The sequence below is a fragment of the Peromyscus maniculatus genome, chromosome 20, assembly GCF_049852395.1.
Source record: "Peromyscus maniculatus bairdii isolate BWxNUB_F1_BW_parent chromosome 20, HU_Pman_BW_mat_3.1, whole genome shotgun sequence".
NCBI classification, from domain to species: Eukaryota; Metazoa; Chordata; class Mammalia; order Rodentia; family Cricetidae; genus Peromyscus; species Peromyscus maniculatus.
This window is the reverse complement of record NC_134871.1, coordinates 8,571,028-8,592,379: the sequence shown is the minus strand read 5'-3', so window position 1 is coordinate 8,592,379 and position 21,352 is coordinate 8,571,028. Positions and strand designations below refer to the sequence as shown.

The 21,352-nt window shown below is 45.2% G+C and overlaps 1 protein-coding gene across 1 annotated transcript in view; it reads left to right on the top strand.

The window, feature by feature from the left end:
* The window catches only part of Deptor (DEP domain containing MTOR interacting protein), a 161,746-nt gene that overhangs the window by 104,801 nt on the left and 35,593 nt on the right, over positions 1-21,352 (top strand). The window contains exons 5-8 of the mRNA XM_006982386.4: positions 6,975-7,160; positions 9,344-9,478; positions 13,294-13,364; positions 15,478-15,582. Coding sequence (XP_006982448.2) covers positions 6,975-7,160; positions 9,344-9,478; positions 13,294-13,364; positions 15,478-15,582 — 497 coding nt within the window. The remainder of the gene's footprint in view (positions 1-6,974; positions 7,161-9,343; positions 9,479-13,293; positions 13,365-15,477; positions 15,583-21,352) is intronic.

Genomic DNA, 21,352 nt, shown 5'->3' with positions numbered 1-21,352 from the left:
TCATGTTTCTTTGTGGGTGAAAGGTAACAGTCCTGCCCAGGAGGGAAGGCCGACACGAGCCAAGGCTCGTTTCAGTCTTTGGAAGTTTAAGACCAAGAACCACTCAAGGGCTCCAGATCAGGTACATGCCAGATCTCTGACACGAACGGCCCATTTGTTCCTCACATGGAAACTGCACCACAAACAACCCCTATGAGGGACAGGTTTAATGAGTTGCCCAAATCACCCACTCAGCTTGTGAATCTGGTAGAACTTCAAGGCAAACTTAGATTGTCTAGCTCTGAAACCTGTGCTCTTTTTGGGACATGGAAAAAGAAAAATCATTCAAGGTCATGCTCGGCTACATAGCAAGTTCCAGGCCAGCCTGGACTACATGAGACCCTGTCTCAGCAAAAATAAAAAAATAAATAAAAAAAATAAAAATAAAAAACTAAAGCAGGGCTAGCAAGGTGGGCCAGGGATGTCCTTGTCCCACACGCTTGCTGTCCTGAACTTATGGAAAGGTAGAAGCAGAGAACTGACTCCATAAGGTTGTGCTGTGACCCACCCACCCTACGTCAAAAAACCACATGGCTTGCTGGCCAGCCAGTCCAGCTGAATTGGCAAGCTCCAGGTTCAGTGACGAGATCTGCCTCGAGAAAGAAAAAATGTAGCGTGATTAAGAAAGACACTCAAAGTTAACTTCTGCTTCCCGCATACATACACAAAGTGTGCACTTGCGTCCACACATGCACATATGGAACACACACACACACACACACACACACACACACACACACACACACACACACACACACACACACACACAGACCTTAAATGGTATGAGACCTGTGTTCCTCACTGGAGGGCGTCTCTTATTTTCTGAGAGTTACTTAAAGTCAAAGCATCTCGGTAAAGGCCCAGCTTGTTTGTTTTTATAAGCAGTGATGTCTCTTTTAGCAGACGGTGGAGCTGGCAAGCTTTCCAACGAGCAGATAGTGCCATCTGCCCATTGCAGTGCTAAGATAGATATCTGGGGCCAGCCGGGCATGCCAATTAACAGGTGCTCCTCTGTTCGAATTGATGTGTGTGACTGATGCCATCACGTGACCTGCTAGCTGTACTCCTTCCGTTTTCATTTTTTATTTGGTTTTCTTTTTTTGGCTGCTAGAGACAAGGTCTTGCCATGGAGCCCAGGCTGGTCCTGGGTTCAATTCGTTCAGCTTTTGTTGTTGTTGTTGTTGATAAATTTATGTATTTATTTTGCATCTTGACTGCAGTTTCTCCTCCCTCTTCTCCTCCCATCCCATACCTTCCTCTCCCCCCCCCCCAATCTGCTCCTCCTCTGTTTCTGTTCAGAAAGCGGCAGGCCTCCCATGGGTATCAGCAAAGCATGCCATATCAAAGCTGGAGTCACAAAGCATTATATCTAGAACTAGACTCACAAAAGAAACTTAGGAAACTCAGTTAAACATTTAATGAGAAAGAAAAAAAATGTCTTTCAAGACAAAATCGTGTCTTAGCAACGACACAGGTGGTGGGAAAAGGACCATTTATTTAAAAGTAGGCCTTCCAGTTGTGTGGCTTGGTCTCTTTGTGGGGCCCCCAGCAGTGGGACCAGGTTCTGTCCCTGGTGCATGAGCTGGCTTTTTGGAACCTATTCCCTATGGTGGGATGCCTCACTCAGCCTTGATGCAGAGGGAGGAGACTGGTCCTGCCTCAACTTGGTATGCCATGCTTTGTTGACTTTCATGGGAGGCCTGTCCCTTCCTGAGGAGTGGATGGGGCAGGGTAGAAAGAAGGTGGGGGAAGGAAACTGTGGTTGGTATATAAAATAAATTAAAAAATTGATTAAAAGAAAAGGTAGGCTATCTCCATATCCCATCTCCTTCCTCCAATCCCCCACCCCACTCCCCAGCTAGGCTGGAACTTACTATTTAGACCAGGTTGGCCTCACACTTCCTAAAATTCTGCAACTTCTGCCTCCAAGTGTGGGGACTGCAGACATATGCCATCATATCTGGCTACAAGCTGACTTTAGGTATTTTCATTAGTTTGAAACTTTCTCAGGGCCAGGAATCAACAACCAGAGCCCTACACTATTCTACCTCTGAACCAAACTGAAAATACTTCTGATGGACTGCTCCATGACTTCCCTGGGGAGATGGAAGAGAAATTTCTGTTTACCTGAAATAGATAGGGAATTCAGAAACCTAAGAAAGAACTTATCAAGCCTACCTTGGAGAGATAAATGAACTTGGTGGGGTTGCAGGAGTTCAAGTGGCCCATGAACTGCTACACCACCAAAAGGTCCCATTCCCCACTGAATTTCTACCTCCTACATTCTTTAGTATTTTTAAGGTTACATCTATATGAACAAGAGGGAGTAGCAGTTGAAATATCAGGAGAGGGTCAGAGGTATTATGAGGATCTCTTGACTCTTTTCCCAGAGCAAGTGGGTTCCACTTCCATAGGCTAGCTAGCTGTCTGCTGTGTAATTCTGCAGGCTGAGGTCTCTGCTAGGTCATCAGAGCTGCTGTGCCCATGATGGCAAGTGTCCTGTCAAGCCCAGAACAAAGAATTCCCATACAGTACTTAACAGTTACAAAATCTGTAGTATTGAGATTGCTCTCCTGTTACATTCATACCACAGTGGATGTTTCATCTAACTCACAATGTCAAGGGAAAACAAAATTGTGTGTGTGTGTGTGTGTGTGTGTGTGTGTGTGTGTGTGTGTGTGTGTGTATGCAGGTCATAATTTAATGCTGTTGTGGAAGTCACCGTGGGTTTAAACTGAGAACAAGATCACACAAAATAATTTACCTACAGATTTGTGCAAAAAAGATGGCTATGCACAAAGCCGCCAAAAATTTGGATACTCATGAAAATGTATTTGATTTGTTTCTTATTCTACACTGTGCTAGGCTAGAATCAGCTAAATCCGAGTATATGCAGAACCACTGGGAATTCAGTGTGCTTGTCTTTGGTGGTAGTGGTGGTGAAGGTGGTGGTGGTGGTGGTGGTGGTGGTGGTGGTGGTGGTGGTGGTGGTGGTGGTGGTGGTGTGTGTGTGTACACACACACACACGCACACACACACATACACACGCTTGATTTTTGTTTCTTGGCAGGGTCTGTGATTTAATTCAGCCTCGTGTGTGCTATACAAATCCTTTGCCACTGAGCTATATCCTTTTTTTTCCCCCTCTAAAGCCAGTATTATTCTTTTGACTAAAGAGTTTATCAGCATTTTAAGGATGTGAAGCACCCATAAGAGTTATTGGGTTAAATGTTGGCTGTGGTACTTTCCTAATAGGGATCCTATATTCTGAATTCTTATTTAGAAATAGCATATAAAAACAAAGTATGTTACAAACTAGTACTGGATGAGTATACTAGTAAATTATTCTTCCATGTCAATGTTCATTTCATCGTCTGTATGAACCACCAACATTAATATAAACAGGAATTGAACCTATTTGCACAGGCCTGAAATTCCAGCTATTTGGAAGCCTGAGGCAGGAGGATTCCAAGTTTAGGTATTTCCTGGGCTACACAGTGAGTTCAAGATCAGCCTGGACCACATAGTAAGACCCTGTCATGAAATTAAAGACTATAAGAAGGACTGGGAGTGTACTCGGTGGGAGAGCACTCCTTTACTGTGTAGGAGGCCCTTTCTTCAGCTCCCAGCACTGCAAGACAATACTGCTAGTACTGATAATAATAATTAATAGTGGGGTCAGAGGAATCGTGCGTTGATAATTACAGTGCACCCTGACTTATTTTTTTGTGAGATGCCAAAGGAAGCTGTGAATCATTTAATGCAGATAAAGAGGTTATTGGGGTGTGTAGTAGGACATGTCATTTTCCTCGTGGTTTATAGAATTTTTGCATTTCACATCCCTAAGTAAGAAATTTGTTAATAATGAGTATTTTAAAGTTTTTCTATTTTTCCTACAGATGAGGTATCAATGGTGGCCATAGACATTCAGGCTTTTCTTAAACAAACTACTATCTATGGTGATATTTTATTTGTACTGAAATGTGATTTTATTGGTATGTTAATAAATAAAGTTGCCTGGGGGTCAGAGCTTATAGCAAGCCATAGCAAGAGCTGGGTGGTGGTGGCACATACCTTTAATCCCGATCACATGCCAGGCAGATCTCTGTGTGTTCAAGGGTACAGCCAGCATGGGGATGCACGCCTTTAATCTTAATACCAACCATAGAGATCTGGAGGTCTGTATAGACAGGCAGTGACGAGGAGGTCATGTGATTGGGTTTACAACCAATGAGAAGGCAGAACAGAAAGTCAATAAAAAGACAGATACACAGGAAGTAGGTCTCTTGCTGAGGGGAAGGACAGCAGCAGCAGGAAGGGTAAGAAGGCGGTTTTAAGTCTCAGCTCTTAGCTACTGCTCTGACCTCTTGGGCTCTTAACTCTGCATTTGGCTCTGTGTTTCTTATTTAATAAGACTGTTCATCTACAACTATGTTTTAAGTGAGATAACTCTAAATCTTTATTACATTTATCGATTTATGTTTGTTTGTTTATCTGTGGGTGGGTGGGACATGGAGGGGTTCGTGTGTGCCATGGTGCATGTACGGAGGTCAGAGAATAACTTACAGGAGTCAGTTCTCTCCTTCCATCAGGTGGATCCTGGGACTGAAGCTCAGTCATCAGGCTTGGTGGCAAACATCTTTACCCACTGACCTATCTCACCTGCTCTTAAGCAACCTTTGCAGACTACTCCAACATTTGCCATACATACTGGCTCTCGCCTGTAGTTCCAGCGCTCAAGAAACAGATGCAGGGGGATTGCTACAGATTTGAAGCCATACTGGGCTGTGTAATAAGTACCAGTTCAGTGATGCCTATAGGCAAAACTGTATCTCAAAAATACAATTTTAAAAATCCCTCCAAATTTGACTATCTGAGATATGTCTTCAGGGTCAAGGAGAGAACAGTGGACCTGATTTTAGTCTGCTGGGTGCTGACAGTATTTCTGTCAGGACACCACTGGGTACCTTGTCCTGCATCTTCCTTAATAGAAACAAGGCTGAGCCATCCCACTTAAAGCCCTCTTTATGATTTCCTGGTTTTAAAAGTATATTGAACTTTAAAATTCTTTGGATTTGATTATTGACTTGGATTTTTCCTCTGTATCTTCTAAAATAAGTATCTAATATGTGTTCGTTATTTTTCAGTTAGTTTTTAAGGAATTTTTGTTTTTACCACAAGCTACAGGTCATCTCTCCATTGAATTTCCAAAGCATTTTAGATAAAAACTTCTTAAGAAATTTGAAATGTCTCTCTTAGAGTTTCTCCTACCTCTACCTCCCCAAGTGTGGGGGAGATAGGCATATTCCACCATGCCTGATCTGTTATTGATGTTAAAAATAACTCCATTGAACTATAGTTTATATACTATATGATCCATCCATTGAATGTATACAACTTGAGGCTGAGTAGATAGCTTGGTAGGGAAACATATTTGCTGTGCAGCCATGAGGACCTGAAGTCAACCCTGACCACTCAGTTTAAAAGCCCAGTATGGTGGCTCTAGAAATCTCAGTGCAGGGGAGGTAGAGACAGGTGAATCTGGGAGCTCATTGGCCAGCCCACCAAGCTCAATGACCCAAGTCTGATCCCCAACTCCTACAGGGTAGAAAAAGAGAGCTGACTCCCATTATTTATCCTCTGACCTCCACATGTCCCCGCTCCATACACAGATATATAAATACAATAATACTTTTTTAAAAGTAGCAGGTGATACCTGAGAAATGACCTCTGGTCTCCATGTGCACACGCACACAATGCTTGCACACATGTGTGCCTATATACACATGCACATACACACAAACACACACACAGAAATAAACAATAAAATGTACAGTTCAGTGGCTTGTAACATATTTTCAAAATTGGGCAATTATTCACAGGTAATTTTTAAATAATTTCACCAAGTCAGAGTAACAATCCATCATTTTGTCTAATACCTCTTCCCAACCCCCATGATGCTGTCCAGCCCCAGTTCCCTGTTCTGAATATTTCATCTGACCAGAAATGGTGCAAGGTTGTATTCTCTGTATTATTGTTGAAACTGGGTGAGTTTGTAATTATTTCAGAGCAAAAAATTGAAAACTGTGAGTCTGAAGCTATACCTTACAGAGGATCAGGTTTGCATGTCCAAGGCTCTAGGTTTGGTCCCCAGCATCACACACACACACACACACACACACACACACACACACACACACACGAGAGAGAGAGAGAGAGAGAGAGAGAGAGAGAGAGAGAGAGAGAGAGAGAGAGAGAGAGAGAGAGAAGGGGGGAGAGAGTGAGTTTACAAATGAATTGAAGGCCAGAGATGTGACTTGGTTGGTAGAATGTTTACCTATCATGCTTAAATGCTGTGCAGTGGCACAGGCCTATAATCCCAGCCCTCAAGAGATAGGCAGAATGATCGGAATTTCAAGGTCATCCTTGACTATGTACAGTGTGTTTGAGGTCAGCCTAGGCTATGAAAGAATCTGTCTCAAAGACAAAAAAAAAAAAAAAAAGGAATTGAAGTGTTGGTATGGAGCAGACACACACTGGATGCTGGACATACGTGATTACATGAAGCTGTGGTCATCTCCCAGAGATGCCTCGTATTAGGTAGAAAAATAGGGACGTGAACAATAAAGGTCGGACAGTGAGGTGAGTGATCAGATGGAGGGGACCCTGGAGCCAGCAGGACACTGTGAAGAGAACTCAGGTGGGGGCTGCAGTCCAGGACTTGTGTCACAGAAGAGCTGGCTACTCCACTCTGCTAGTGCATGTCATGTGAGAAGAATTTGGGACTGTGTGTGGGCACCGTCCAAGTGCACGGACGTGGCCTTTGTGTAGTCTCTTTCTTGGGACTTTTGCCCCTGTTGGCTGGAGTCTTCTGGCTGTATCGCTCTCTGACCAGCATGCCTCACATTCCTCATGGGTTGTTTCTTCTCCCCAGTCTCCAACAAGCACCCATTTGTGGACAGCAATCTCCTCTACCAGTTCAGAATGAACTTCCGCCGGAGGCGAAGACTGATGGAGCTGCTCAATGAGAAGTCCCCGTCCTCCCAGGAGACACATGACAGTCCCTTCTGCCTGAGGAAGCAGAGCCATGACAATCGGAAATCTACCAGCTTTATGTCAGGTAAGCCCGGGGTTTAATCCCTAGCACCACCCAGGTGTGGTGTTGCATGCCTGTATGTTCTAGAACTCAGGAGGTGGAGGCAGGAGGATTAGAAAAATCAGTCATGTTCCACTACAGTATTTGACATCCACTTGGGTTATATGAGACCTTGTGTTAAAAATAAACACGCACTTGTGAGCTCACATGCATGCGCTCTCTCTCTCTCTCTCTCTCTCTCTCTCTCTCTCTCTCTCTCTCTCTCTCTCTCTCTCTCTCTCACACACACACACACACACACACACACACACACACACACACACACACCACCTACAGAAGTGTGAGATGTTTAAGAGGAACGCCAACTCTTCTGAAAACTTGGCATTGATTCAAGGAACTTGGTGACTTAAAGTTCAGAAGCACTGGATGGGCATGGGACACTAGTTTGGAATCCCAGTTATTGAGAATGGCGGCACGAACTCAAGGTCAGGCTTGGATACATAACTTCTTGAGATTCTGCCTTAAAAGAAAGAGAGGAAAAGAGTGAATGGGAAAGGAGAGGAAGAAAGTAAAGAAGGAAGTGGGAAGGAGAGAAGGAAGGAAAAGGAAAATAAGCTTAGCTCAGCACAAACTGGATTCATCGTGTCTTACTTATGAATAGGAAGTGACGACGGGGAGACGTACCCCTGTGAATGGAGACATTTCTGTGCCCCGGGCTTAGCTGCATGAATTTTCTCACTCAGTTCTTCCTCTAACCCTAAGAAAGTGATTGTTCCCACCCTCATTTCACAGATGAAGGACACAGTCCAAAGCACTAGAGTGTTTTCCAAGCGGTAGACATAGCTTCGTCTCTGCAGCTCTACTTTATCCTGCCCTCTTCTGAGTCCCTTGGATCCCAAAGTCCTCAGGCATGGCCAGGGCTCAAACTGAAAATGAAGCAAGAGCTGCTCAGTAGAAAATCAAAACCAGTTGCAGGTCAGCAGCCCAAGCCTGTGCTCCAAGGTCATTTGGAGATGGAGTCTCCGCAGACGTCGGCAGGTGCCGAGTAGCGATTCCTCCTTCCTTTGGACGAAGGCTTGCCTGCTTCTTGAAAAGGTGCAGTAGAGATGATGAGAGGAGACTAGAGAAACACATTCCTGGGAAGCCAGTGTTAGTCGTTTGCTGGTTTATTTTCTTCCCACGGGCCAGGGAGCAGCCAGAGCAGCCTCCATACTTTCCCTCACTTCCAGACCTTCAGAGCCAGCCTGCTTGGTGGCAGGCAGAACAGAATCTGAAAACTGAAGACTCTGTCTCACATAACAGCTTGAAAGCCTCAGTATGCGCCATTTTAAGCGTTGTCTACCATGCTTCCAAATGATTTCTGGCTGTCATTACATCAGGAGCCATTTGCTACCCCTGTGTAGTATGGATCATGTACGTCAGAGGCACTGGATGTAGACCCAAGGAGGGAAAGCTTGGGTTTGGTAGTTCTTGAATTCCTGTCCTGTAGGAGCTGGGGAGAAGGCCCAGATTTACCCAGTTGGTAACTGCTGAACACGCAACCATGATGACCTCTGTTTAGATTGGCAGCACTCAGATAAAAGGTCCATTAAGATTAAGAAAAAAATAAAATAAAAAGGTGTGTTGTCATGTGTCTATAATCCCAGTGCTAGGGAGGCAGAGACAGGGTAACGACCTGATCAGTCAATCCAGCCTCATCATCAAGCTCCAGGTTCAGTGAGAGAAACCCATGTCTTAAACCGTAAGATGGAGAATAAGTGGGGAAAACTCTGGATATTGACCTCTGACCTCTACATGCAAGAATACATATGTACATACAACATACACATGAATATGTACATATACATTCAAATACCCTAAGATGAAATATCTTGTAAACTAGGCACAGTGGTGTGCCCTATAATTCTAGGACTCTAATGGTTAAGACTAGGCTGGGCTCCACAATGAGCCCTATTTTGAAAAGAAAGAGAGGGGGAGAGAGAAGGATGATCATGTACATTAAATGATCTTTTCCTCACACCCATCCCATGGAATACTATTATTTCATTTTACAGTCCAGACCACCAAAGGGAATGGCCTGATTTGTGCTCTCGGTGACTATGTGGGCAGACCTGGACATCCCAGTTCTTACTTTGTACTGGATGCCCAGGAGTTCCGGGTCCTGAGGCCCGCCCTGCTCAGTGACTGTGCTTGCTTCCCCTCTGCAGTCAGCCCCAGCAAAGAGATCAAGATCGTGTCTGCCGTGCGGAGGAGCAGCATGAGCAGCTGCGGCAGCAGCGGTTACTTCAGCAGCAGCCCAACGCTCAGCAGCAGCCCCCCTGTGCTCTGCAACCCCAAGTCCGGTGAGTGAAAGCAGGGTGACTGCTCCTGTCTGTGGAGGCTTGGGCCCCTGTGCATGCTGAGTTCCTTGGGAAACAGAGATCAGGGGAGCAGGCACCTTACGAAAGCGTCCTGGAGTCAACACCGGTTGAATGGCTGGGACAGAATAGCACGTGGGCTGAGATGCAGCCTCACGGGAGGCTACTGTTGACCCGTAATGCAGTCCTGCACCAGGATGCCCTATAAAGTACACAGAGTGGCTCGGAGAGAGCCAGGCCAGACACTTTCTTGTTGACCAGTTACTCAACGTTGGTGCCCCCGAAAGGAAGGCATGACTTTGCTCAAGATGCTGCCTTCAGAGAGATGGCTCTCAAAGTCAGCTGGGGACTGCCCAACACCAGCACTCCCAGGAACTGGGATCAGCAGCTGAGAGGAGTTCCTTGACTCTCAAAAGGGCCTCAGCCACTAGCAAATGCAGCAGAGAAAGAACTGCTTTCCCAGACAATGGCAAGGAAAGATCTATATGGACCTTGTGTGTGTGTGTGTGTGTGTGTGTGTGTGTGTTTTCCTTCCTTCCTTCCTTCCTTCCTTCCTTCCTTCCTTCCTTCCTTCCTTCCTTCCTCCCTCCCTCCCTCCCTCCCTCCCTCCCTCCCTCCCTCCCTCCCTCCCTCCCTTTCTCTTTCTTCATTTGTTTGTGTGTTTGTGGAGACAGGGTTTTGCTATGTAGTCCTGTCATGTCTGGAATTCATTATGTAGCCCAGGCTGGCCCTGAACTTGCTACAGTCTCCCTGCTGGATGCTGGGATTACTGTCTTGTACCTCTGTGCTCAGTGCCTAACACTCATAAGGAAGAAGGGTGGGTATATAGAAGCCTGCCCCTTGGAATTCATTGGTGTCTTACAGTTTCAAAACCTATTCATCAGCCTCCATGAGGACTTTGAACCATCATAAGGGCGAGATGGCTTAAAACATAAAAGTGCTTGCCATACGACACTGACAACCTGAGTTCAATCCCCAGAACCCTCAGAACCTATGTAAACATTCAAGGAAAGAACCAATGCCACAAATTTTTCTGACCTCGTAGCCTCTGTGTGTGTCTATCTCTGTCTGTCTGTCTCTCTCTCTCTCACTCACTCTTTCACAGGCACACACACTCTCTGATAAATAAACATATTAGCCATCTCTATATATCAGAATAATATATATTTAGTAGTAGATATAAGTATCTGACCTCGACACTCTCCCAAAAGAACAAAGCCATAGCTGTTGCCATAATCTGTGTCATGGTGGTAAGAGGGAAATCTGCAGGATAATTCCCTGGGTCTCAAAGATTCTGTTTCTCAACCCAAGAAAAAGAACATTAAAATAAACGGCCGGCCCTGCTGCCAAAAATGTCATTAATTTTCATAACCCCCTGAGGAGTCACAGGCCTGGAGAGGAGCTCGTCTGCTAAGCAATAAGATCTCAACCCCCATACACTCTCTGCTTTTCCTACCTCCTCTCTGTCTCCTGAGACATTCATTTCTCATCTTGATATTTGACCTGGTCCCTCATCCTTAGCAAACATTGATTCATGTTCAAAGCGTTCTGAAAAGCAGAAATAGTCATCCCAACCACCTGTCCCCTTCACAAGAAGCAGTTCTTGGCTCTTCTCTAGGAGAGTGCTTCTTAAGCCTGGGGCTCACTCGGCAAGTGGGCCCAGCTGCCTGGGGGATCATGCAGGCCTGGCCCTTGCAGCTGGCTGCACACTTGTTGGGGGCCAGTGTTTGACCTCTGAATGAATGAATGCCACGAGCAAAGAGAACTGGAGGCGGGAGCTTCTCCAGACTGGACCCTGGCCCTGGCTCCTTCCATATTTTGTGGCACTTAAATCTCTGCTGTGCATGTACCCATGTTTGGACGTTTCCTGTGCCCTATGCCCACTAGCTACCCTGGAAGGCTAGGACAGCCCCTCTCCCATTCCAAATGATCAAAGACAAGACAGGGCAATTCATTAGTGGAGGATGGACGGCGATGTTCATCACTAGGGGGATTTCGTGCAGCTGTCTCGGTTGCCTTGGTAGACAACATCAGTGAGCTGAGAATAGACAGACAGCCCTCCAGACTGTTCTCTTGTGGAATTTCTGAGACAGCATAGCCCAGGAGGACAGCGTGACAGTTGCTGAGAACACGGGCCCTGGCACCCATGCCTGAATTGGATCCTAGTTCTACTACCCATGCTTTACGACAGTGACTTGGACACGCACTCATTAACTTTTCTGAATCGGTTTTCTCACCTAGAACTAATGGCAAAAAAGAAAGAAAATTTTAAAAGCTTAAATACCAAGTATGATATCTTTAAGCTTTGAGACCACCAGGCACTTACTTCAGTGATTTTAGGATTTTTCTATTCTATCTTGAAGCCTTAAGACCGTCAGGCACTTCTGTTGTGGTTTTAGGGTTTTCTACTATGAGTTTATTATATCTAATTTCACTGTCAAATGAAGCAAGCGTAGGGATCTACAGCTTCAATCCCAACGCTAGAGGCTCAGACAGGATTGCCGTGAACCTGAGGCTGTCTGGACTGCATAGCATGTAAGCAAGACCCTGCCTATAAATAAATAAATTAATAAATGAATTAATGAATTAATGAATAAATAAAAACAGGTTTAAAAAATTAGATTAGTACAGTGATGAGCCAGACTCTTTCCCCACCCCACATACAAAACACACAGGGGTTTATTGATAGCAAGCAAACCCAGACTTGGTCGGCGTCCAACACTCTGGCTAGCCAGGTGAAGGAAGACAGCTCTGAGCTCTCAGGGTGTGGGGTTTTTAAAGAGAAAAACCACAAACAGAGTGGTACAAGCCTTGGCATCATATGATTGGGTGAGAGTATGTAACCTCTGGATTTACTGGTTGGGGGTTACAGTTACCATTTTGGGGCAGTCCTGGACAAGTCCCAGGCTCCGTCCTTGAGCTGCCGCCATGGGGGCTGGCTGGCCTAGCACGTACTGACTGTGGGGACTGACTCAGTGGCCCAGATGAGCCAGACTCTTCAGAACAGTAGTTCTCAACCCTGCTAATGCTGCGACCCTTTAACACAGTTCCTCATGTTGTAGTGACCCCCAACCACAAAATTATTTTCACTGGGACTTCATCACTGTGTTTTGCTACTGTTAGGAACTGTAATGTAAAATATCTGACATGCAGCTGCTCTTAGGTCACCTCTGTGAAGGTGGTTCCGTCCCCAGAGGGGACGGGACCCACAAGTTGAGAACCACTGCTTTAGATCGTTAGTTCAGGTAGAGATTAAATGAATAATGGATTTGACAGGGTGCAGGGAAGTAGCCCAGCTCATGGAGAGCACTCCTGGTCTGGCTCCTCAGAGCTCGATGCAGCATCCTTATGTTCCCAGATTATTTATTAGAAGAAAGAATGAAGCTTAGTAAGTGGGGTGTGTGCAGTATGTTGGGGACAGGGAGTTGGATGGAGCCAGTATCTGCAGTATGGCCAATGGACTGCTGGCGTTTTGACCTATCTAGATACATATAAGGACTGAGAAGAAAGAGCTGGAAGAATTGGAAGCATAGCCTTTTCTTTTCTAGGAAAACTCCATTCCTCCCCATGTCTCCTTCCAAGGCTTCTTGGTTTCTTTTCCTTCACTTTCTCAACCTCCCTGCATCCCCGTGGTTCAAAAGGCAGGTTTCAAATACTCTGCTGGTATTTCCTGTCTGCTCAGCTAGAGGATAAACGTGAGGTGGAGGTCGTTGCCACTCTTACTGGTTAGCAGTCGGGAGGAGGCATTCATGGAAGGACTCAGGAGCTGTGCATTCTCTGACACTCTGTCTGTCTCTCAGTGCTGAAGAGACCCGTCACTTCTGAGGAACTCTTGACTCCTGGAGCTCCGTATGCAAGGAAGACATTCACGGTAAGTCCCGTTCCTGTGCACACCCACCTGTCAGTGTGTGGCTTAGGGACCAAACTGAACACTTTTCTCTAATTCCCCCTCCCCCCCCCCCCTTTTTTTTTTGAGACATGGTCTCCTTATGTAGCCCTGGATGGTCTGGAACTCACTATGTAGACCAAGCTGGTCTTGATCTCACAGGGATCTTCCTGCCTTTGAATCCTAAGTGTTGGGATAACGATGTGTGTGACCACGCCCATCTGCACATTTTGTTTTTTACTTGGTTGTAATAGTAGTCTTTCTGAATTCTAATGCAGTGAAATGCATTCAGACTTCCCTTGATTTGTTAGTGACATTTTAAGATCTTTTTGACGTGTCCTTTTAAGTATCTACTATGCACTGATTCTAATGTAATTAAGTACTTTTAAGACAGATGACAATACAAAAAAATTTCTTCTTTATTACAGTTAATTCTAAAAATCACTAAGATGTTAGGATTATTCTAAGGAGGAGAAAGGAAACAGTAGGGTAAATGTCAGTGTGTATTGAGGTGTATAGCCACGTGACTGCGGAGCCCTGTGTAGTCTCCTGTAGCTGAGGACTCTCCCTTTCTTGGTGTTCCCACAACCTTCTTCCTGCCGTCCCCAGACCCTGTTGATTTTATTCAAATGGAATCTAAGTTATTTTTCTGAAGGATTTCACATAACCTCAAACTATGTGTAGCCTGGGATGACTTTGAATTTCTGACCCTCCTGCCTCCGCCTCTGAAGTATACCAGGACTGCAGTCCACATTGGGTTCATGCATTGCGGGGCTCAAACCCAGAGCCTCTTGCATGCTAGGCAAGTAGTCTACCAACTAAGAGACATCCCCAGGCCTGTTCACGTGATCTTATCGGCACCATCTCCCCTATTCTGCTTGCTTTCTGCTCTCAGCCTGCAGCGTCCATATCAGTAAACTTGAAGAACATCTCTCTCTTCCTCTGTTTCCCAACTTTCGTTATTAACCTCAAAGAAGAGAACGTTTGGGGCTGGAGAAATGGCTTAGAGGTTAAGAGTACTGACTGCTCTTCCAGAGGTCCTGAGTTCAATTCCCAGCAACCACAAGGTGGCTCACAACCATCTGTAATAAGGCCTGGTGCGCTCTTCTGGTCATACATGCTGTATACATAATAAATAAATAAATAAATCTTAAAAAAAAAAAAAAAAAAGAAGAGAACATTTTCCCACACGTTCATTCACACCCCAGAACGTTGCTGAGGACCCCTCCCAGGCTGAGCCCGGGGGAGTTAACATAAGAAGGAAGGGCTGTTATGTCTGTATCAAAAAGGCACACTGTACATTTGAAAGAGAAACTAGATATATTAAATTCATTGTCGTGAATTTAACACAGAAGTGCCTGATGGTCTTAAAATTTTCCATCTGAGTTCCCACTCGCCCTCTTGCTTTTGCCCAGTCTCCAGCTGTTGAGAAGTGGATGTTTTAAGAGCATTCGTTTTCTTTTTGTTTAAGAGTCAGCATCACTAACCCTTGACTGGGAGGGTGTTTCGGGTGGCATATGTGCTAAGGATGCCCCTGGAGCCATCCAGGGAACCTACCTGCCAGTTCTGATTCGGTAGGAAAAAGTATGCTTTGGTGCCAAACAAGTTTGGACCAGAGTCTGTTTGTAAACTGTGAACTTGATCTTCTTTCTCACTTGGTTTTCTCGGTACTGCAAACTGCCTTTGAAAAGAGGCCAAGACTCTTCTGTCTCCCTGCCGTTAGTAGTTGAAGATGTTCTTCTAGACTTCGATGTAGCTGGGTCAAAGTCTGTCATTCGGCTATGAAAGAAAGATCGTGTTGAGGTAGAGATTGAATCTAGAGAGAAAGTGTAGCGATGTCTTTACGGTCTTCTCAGACCTCGACTGGGGTGTGATATGAAATTGGCTGCCAGCGGTTTCCTGGGGAGTGACCTCCCCAACACAAACAGGTTATGTGTCTCTACTACATTTTCATTCCCCCGACACACTAGAGATGAAACGAAGAAAAAAGATATGTCAAGACACGTAGTTAATATGGGGTCAGACTTCACTCTCTTGGGAAGACAGGCAGATTGCCAGGGACAGTCTGCTCTTTGCTAATTGTGGTTTTCCTCTCTAGATTGTCGGCGATGCGGTTGGCTGGGGCTTTGTGGTGCGAGGAAGTAAGCCATGCCACATCCAGGCTGTGGACCCCAGTGGACCTGCAGCGGCAGCAGGGATGAAGGTACGATCGATCGATCGATCGACTCTGGGCTCACTCTCTTCTGTCTGCTCTGGCATCTTCAGGGAGCATTCATTGATTGATTTTTTTTTCCTTTAATTTCCATTTCTAAGTTTCCCCCTGTGTCTTCCGTTCCCTCAGAAAGAGTCAAATCTGTAGGGCATAGTGTCACATACCTGTAGTCCCAGCACTCTGGCCACAAAGGCAGGAGAATCCTCCTAAGTTGACAAACCATCCAATTAGAAACCAGTGGTTACCCCCACACCAGTCAGGCTACTGTTGCCCCAGTAGGCACATCATGCTTAGTAGATTGGTATTACAGCATGCAGATTCTACCACTGGGTAAGTGCAATGATAACTTTTCTCCTTAGTTCCAGCTTGATTTCTCTATGTCCTGCAAACCAAGTGTATTGTGTCTTCAGCAATCACACTTGCTATCTATCTATAGGGGACAGCTAAGAGCAATGTCAATAACCCATGTTCCTTTAGGGGCCATGCGGGGGGCCTTCCTGACTAATAACTCCTGACTAATAACTCATAGAGAAATATTCCATGCCTGGTGCTGAGATTTTCATCTAGCAATCTATGCATTCTAATGGAAAATATGGTACAGAAATGCAGGGAACCTGTGTTCAAGGTCCTTTTTAAAAAAAACATGTGTTCTTAATTAGCATACAAAGCAATTGGTTTCCATAAGGGTTCTTCATACAACCTTGACTTTGGTGAATGTGCCTCTCATTCCCTCTTCCCCTGGTCCTCCTCACTTGTCCCCTGCTGACATCTGTAGTAACCCACAGTATTACCCCCACATGTGATTTTCTGTGTCTAAGCATCTTTATCTAGCACCATTTTGTTCCATCTTGGCTGATCTAGTATGAGGAGAGGATTCAAAAGACTGAAATGTTCCATCATTCCTCACACACGTTCATTCAATGCTCCGGCCCTCTCCCACCATGCCCTCCCCTAGTGCTGTAAACCAGGGCAGCGGTGGCAACATGGAGATCTTCCACGTCTGGATTCCAGCCTGTGACTCTGGCATTGGCTTGCACAATTTTAAAGCGGCGGTGGGGGGCGGTGGGGGGGGGGATGACGACGACTAAGCATGACTCAGAGAAGCAGAGAGCAGTGTACTGCTCGCCGCTGCTCTAGTATTACGGTCGGATTCTACCCCCTTCCCCATTTGAAGAACACATCTCACTAGGTCTTATGCTCCAAATGATGCCAGCCTAAAGTAGCTAGGGATGGAGTCCTTCCTACAATGGATACAGAAGCAAAGGAACTGGGTAGGAGAGTTGCCTAGGGTCCTGAAGAGCAAGCCCTTGTTTCCCAGCTAAGGATGGGTTTTTCATTTTCTAAGGAACTTTTGGCTAAAAGAAGGATTTTGTATTTTACTTCCACAATGACTACCCAGTATAAATTATTTTTGGTATGCTCTTTCATTTCTGAGCATGTACTCCTTCACATGAGGAAGGGTTTCGCTTAAAACACATTTCCTTTGAGGAGGAAAGCAATGGATTCTTGTGGCAGCTGAAGACCTTGCTCTGCTAGCTAGCCAAGCAGACTGGGAACTTAATTGGTTTTAGTTCATCTCTTGTGATCAACTGTGGAGTAACTTTCCTGGGCATTGAAAACTGGTTAATTAGCTAACTCTTTATGCACCTGAACAGTTGTTGTGCTAACTTTCCCCTGTTTTTATAAACTAATAGTTTATTTAGTTCATATTCCTGTCTTCTCCAGAGGTGTATGATGGTTTTCATGCGCCATAGAGCAGGGCAGATTTTATCAGAGTGGCTTCTCTACAACTGTAGTGTACAGCATTCTAGTTCAGCAACATGCCCTGCCCTGAACGTCTCCACCCCAACACCTTCTAGCCTCTTCTTGGAAGTTAACCAAACACATTCAACACATTAGCATATTCATGACTCTTCTAAATCTGTCAGGGGAGGAGTGTTTTTAAATTAGTTTATCACATAAGAGAGATGCCAGTGCATGCCTGTAATCCTGGGACACAGGGAGTAGGATCAGAAAGATTGTGAGTTCAAGGCCAGCCTGTGCAACATAAAAGACACTGATGGGAGAGAAGGTGGGTGTGGACATAATAATCATATAAGAAGATACACTTGGCCAACCTGCATATATGTATGTATGTATGTATGTATATGACTATATATAAATATATGTATGTGTGTATGTATGTATATATGTATATGACTCTGTGTATGTGTATTCCACTATATGTTTGTTTGATATTGTTTGGTTGTTTTTAAACAAACCTCTCCTGTATCCTAAGCTGGTTTCAAGCTCGTGATCCTCTGGTCTCTACCTTCCAAGTGCTGGACTTCTGGTGTGTAGCCCACTCTCAGCTTAGAGATCCTATTTTTTTTTGGTGGGCAAAAGGGGCATATTGAGGCAGGGTTTCTCTGTGTAGCCCTGGCTGTCCTGGAACTTGCTTTGTAGACCAGGCTGGACTCGAACTCAGAGATCTGCCTGGCTCTGTCTCTGGAGTGCTGGGATTAAAGGCCTATACCATACATTCTAATCACGCTGCTGATTACAGGGAAAATGATGATGAATGTCATACCTTCATAGATTAGCTGTGTATATTCACTAGAAATTATTTTGTGTATTTTCCTACCTAAAGCACTGAGTGAATTATCTCCTATTAACATGCCTGTTGCTACTGAATAATTTGACTCCCATAATAAGCCCTTGTGGGTGAGTGGCTTGGCTCAGCAGGAAAGGGTGCTTGCCTCCAAGCCCAGCGACCTGGGTTTGCTCCCGCCCACATGTTGGCAGGAGAGAACCAATTTTCACAGGTGATCTCACCCTCTCACCAGTTGGTCCTCTGATCATGAAGCATGGGCTGTGTCCTGTGTGCATACCAACAGACAAGTAAGTGTCAAAAAGTTAAAGTGAATCATATGATCTCATCTTTATAGCTTGTTTTCACTAACCCGCCATAGCTTTGCTGGCTTCATATAGGAAGACTCTGGGTTTTATTTGTACGGCATTGGGTTTAGGACTTCGACAGGGTATCCTTGGACCCGGATATTTATCGACCACGGTTGTCGGGGGATAGAAATTTTCCAATGTGACTGAGGATAGAGCTTCGTGGCGGAACATTTGCCGAGCATGTGGGGTGCTTTAGGTTGAAGACCCAGTATTGGGGCTGGGGGAGGGAGAATGGAAGCGGAAGAAAGAAAGAGAAAGAAAAAAGAAAGTACCTTGTGTTTGGGACAGGTGCCTCTTTTAATTTTTAAAAACTTATTATTTCAGTGTATGTAGATGTGAGTTTTATTAAATAAGAAACACAGAGCCAAATGCAGAGTTAAAAGCCCAAGAGGGCCGGGCGGTGGTGGCGGCGCACGCCATTAATCCCAGCACTCGGGAGGCAGAGCCAGGCGGATCTCTGTGAGTTCGAGGCCAGCCTGGTCTACAGAGCGAGATCCAGGAAAGATATAAAGCTACATAGAGAAACCCTGTCTCAAAAAAAAAAAAAAAAAAAAAAAAAAACCCAAGAGGTCAGAGCAGTAGCTAAGAGCAGAGACTAAAAAATCTTTCTTACCTTTCTTCATTACCGCTGTCGTCCTTCCCCTCAGAAAGAGGCCTACTTCCTGTGTGTCTGTCTTTTTATTGACTTTCTGTTCTGCCTTCTCATTGGTTGTAAACCCAACCACATGACCTCCTCATCACTGCCTGTCTATACAGACCTCCAGGTCTCTATGTTTGGTATTGAGATTAAAGGCGTGTGTCTCCATGCTGCCTGTGTCCTTGAACACACAGAGATCTGCCTGTCATGTGATCAGGATTAAAGGTGTGCACCACCACCGCCTGGCTTCTGCTATGGCTTGCTATTAGCACTGACCCCCAGAGAACTTTATTAACATACAAATAAAATCACATTTCAGTACAAATGAAATATCACCATAAGAGTGTGTGTGTGTGTGTGTGTGTGTGTCTGTGTGTGTGTGTGTGTGTAAGTGTAAGTGTAAGTGATGGTTCATGATAATTGTCAGTTTGATCCAATCTACAGTCATCTGGGAAGGGAGTATCAGTGTGGAATTGTTTAGATTAGGTTGGTCTTCAGGTATGTGTATGGGAGGTTGTCTTGATTGCATCATTTGAGGTAGGAATGAACAGCTGTCTGCTGTGGGTAGCACCATTCCCTAGGCAGAGAACTGTCCAAGAGCAGAGAAAGCAAGCTGAGCAGAAGCATATACATATATATTTATTGCTTTCCGTTCCTGGTTATGTATATGATATAACAAGTTTTCTGCAGCTCCTTCTTCTGTGGACTGTAACCTGGAACTATAAGCCAAAATAAACTTTCTGTCCTTTTTTGTCAGGGTGTTTTATCACAACTGGAAAAGAAATTAAGGCAGTGTATGTGTTTAGGTACGGTATGTGTGTGTGGTATCTTGCACATACATGTGTGTATGGATGTGTACCAGAGGAAGGACATTGGGTACCTTCCTCTGTCACTCTCTGCAATAGTCCTTGGAGACCGGATTTCTCTCTGATCCTGGAGCTCCTATTTTACATCAAGGGCAGCAACCAGCAAACCCCAGGATCCTCTTGTCTCTGCTTTCTCAGTGTTGGGATAATAGGCGTGTGCATCACACAGAGCTTTCATGTGGGTGTTGCGATCTGAACTCTGGTCTTCTGCTTATGCAGCAAATGATATTACCTGCTGAGCCATTTTTCTAGCTCCCTTCCTTTTGGTTTGTTTGTGACAGGGTCTCTTGTGTCCCACACTAGCCATGAACTCCATGTAGCCAAGGGTGACCTTAAACTCTTGATCTGCCCAAGCACTGTGGTTCCGGGTGAGAGCCATCCTGCTCAGTTGTGGTTTACATGGTGCTGGGAATCAAGCTCAGGACCTCTGATAAGCTAGGCAAGCGCTCTAGGACTGAGCTGTTTCCCTGGCCCCAGATGTAAAGTGACCATCTTAACATCTCTGGCCCACTCTACAAAACTGAATGCCATGATCGACTTATGTTCTGGTTTGGATCTGAGATGTTTTGAATGCTCACTTCCGGGCTGTGGTCGTGTTAGCAGGTGGGGACTGATTGCTAGGAAAAAAGTCACCAGACACCAAACATAGGCCTTTAAAGGTTAAATCCTCTCCCGGTTCCAGCTGCAGCCACCGCTTCCTGGTGCTTTGCCTTGTAGACAGTTGCACTGCCTAATGGTCCTGCCACCCCACCTTCCCCGAGTAATGAACTAAGGCTCCTGAAACTTTGAGCCCAATTCAACATGTCCTCCAGTAAGTAGTTTCTGTTAGGAATTTAACCACAGTGACTAGAGAAGTAACTAAGACCCCTTTGTCAGGTCTCTGTCTTTCTCTTTGTCTCTTCCTGTTTATGGGAATAAAGCCCTACACCTAGCCATCATGACTTTCCCGAGCAGGAGAGTTTCTGCTCTGTCCCTGGAGCCGCATCGTTTTACTGCTTCAATTGCTTAGCGCAGAGGTCATCTCAGAGAGTTTTGGTGTTTACCATTTCTCTCTCTAGTATTTCACCTTGTGATGGGGATCAGAATGCTTTAGGGTGTGGGCCACCAGTATGGGGACAGGACAGGCCCCGGCTGATGACAATGGGTGCTTCCTTCCTCAGTTAATACCTCAAGATCTTTCTAGCCAGCATCTTTGAATTTGGAGCTACTCCAAGTTTGTAAAGGGTTTCATGGCGCCGCCCCTGCCCCCTTTCCTCCTCCTTTCTTCTTTCCTGAAACAGGGTCTGATGTATTTCAGCCTGGCTTTGAACTTGCTGTG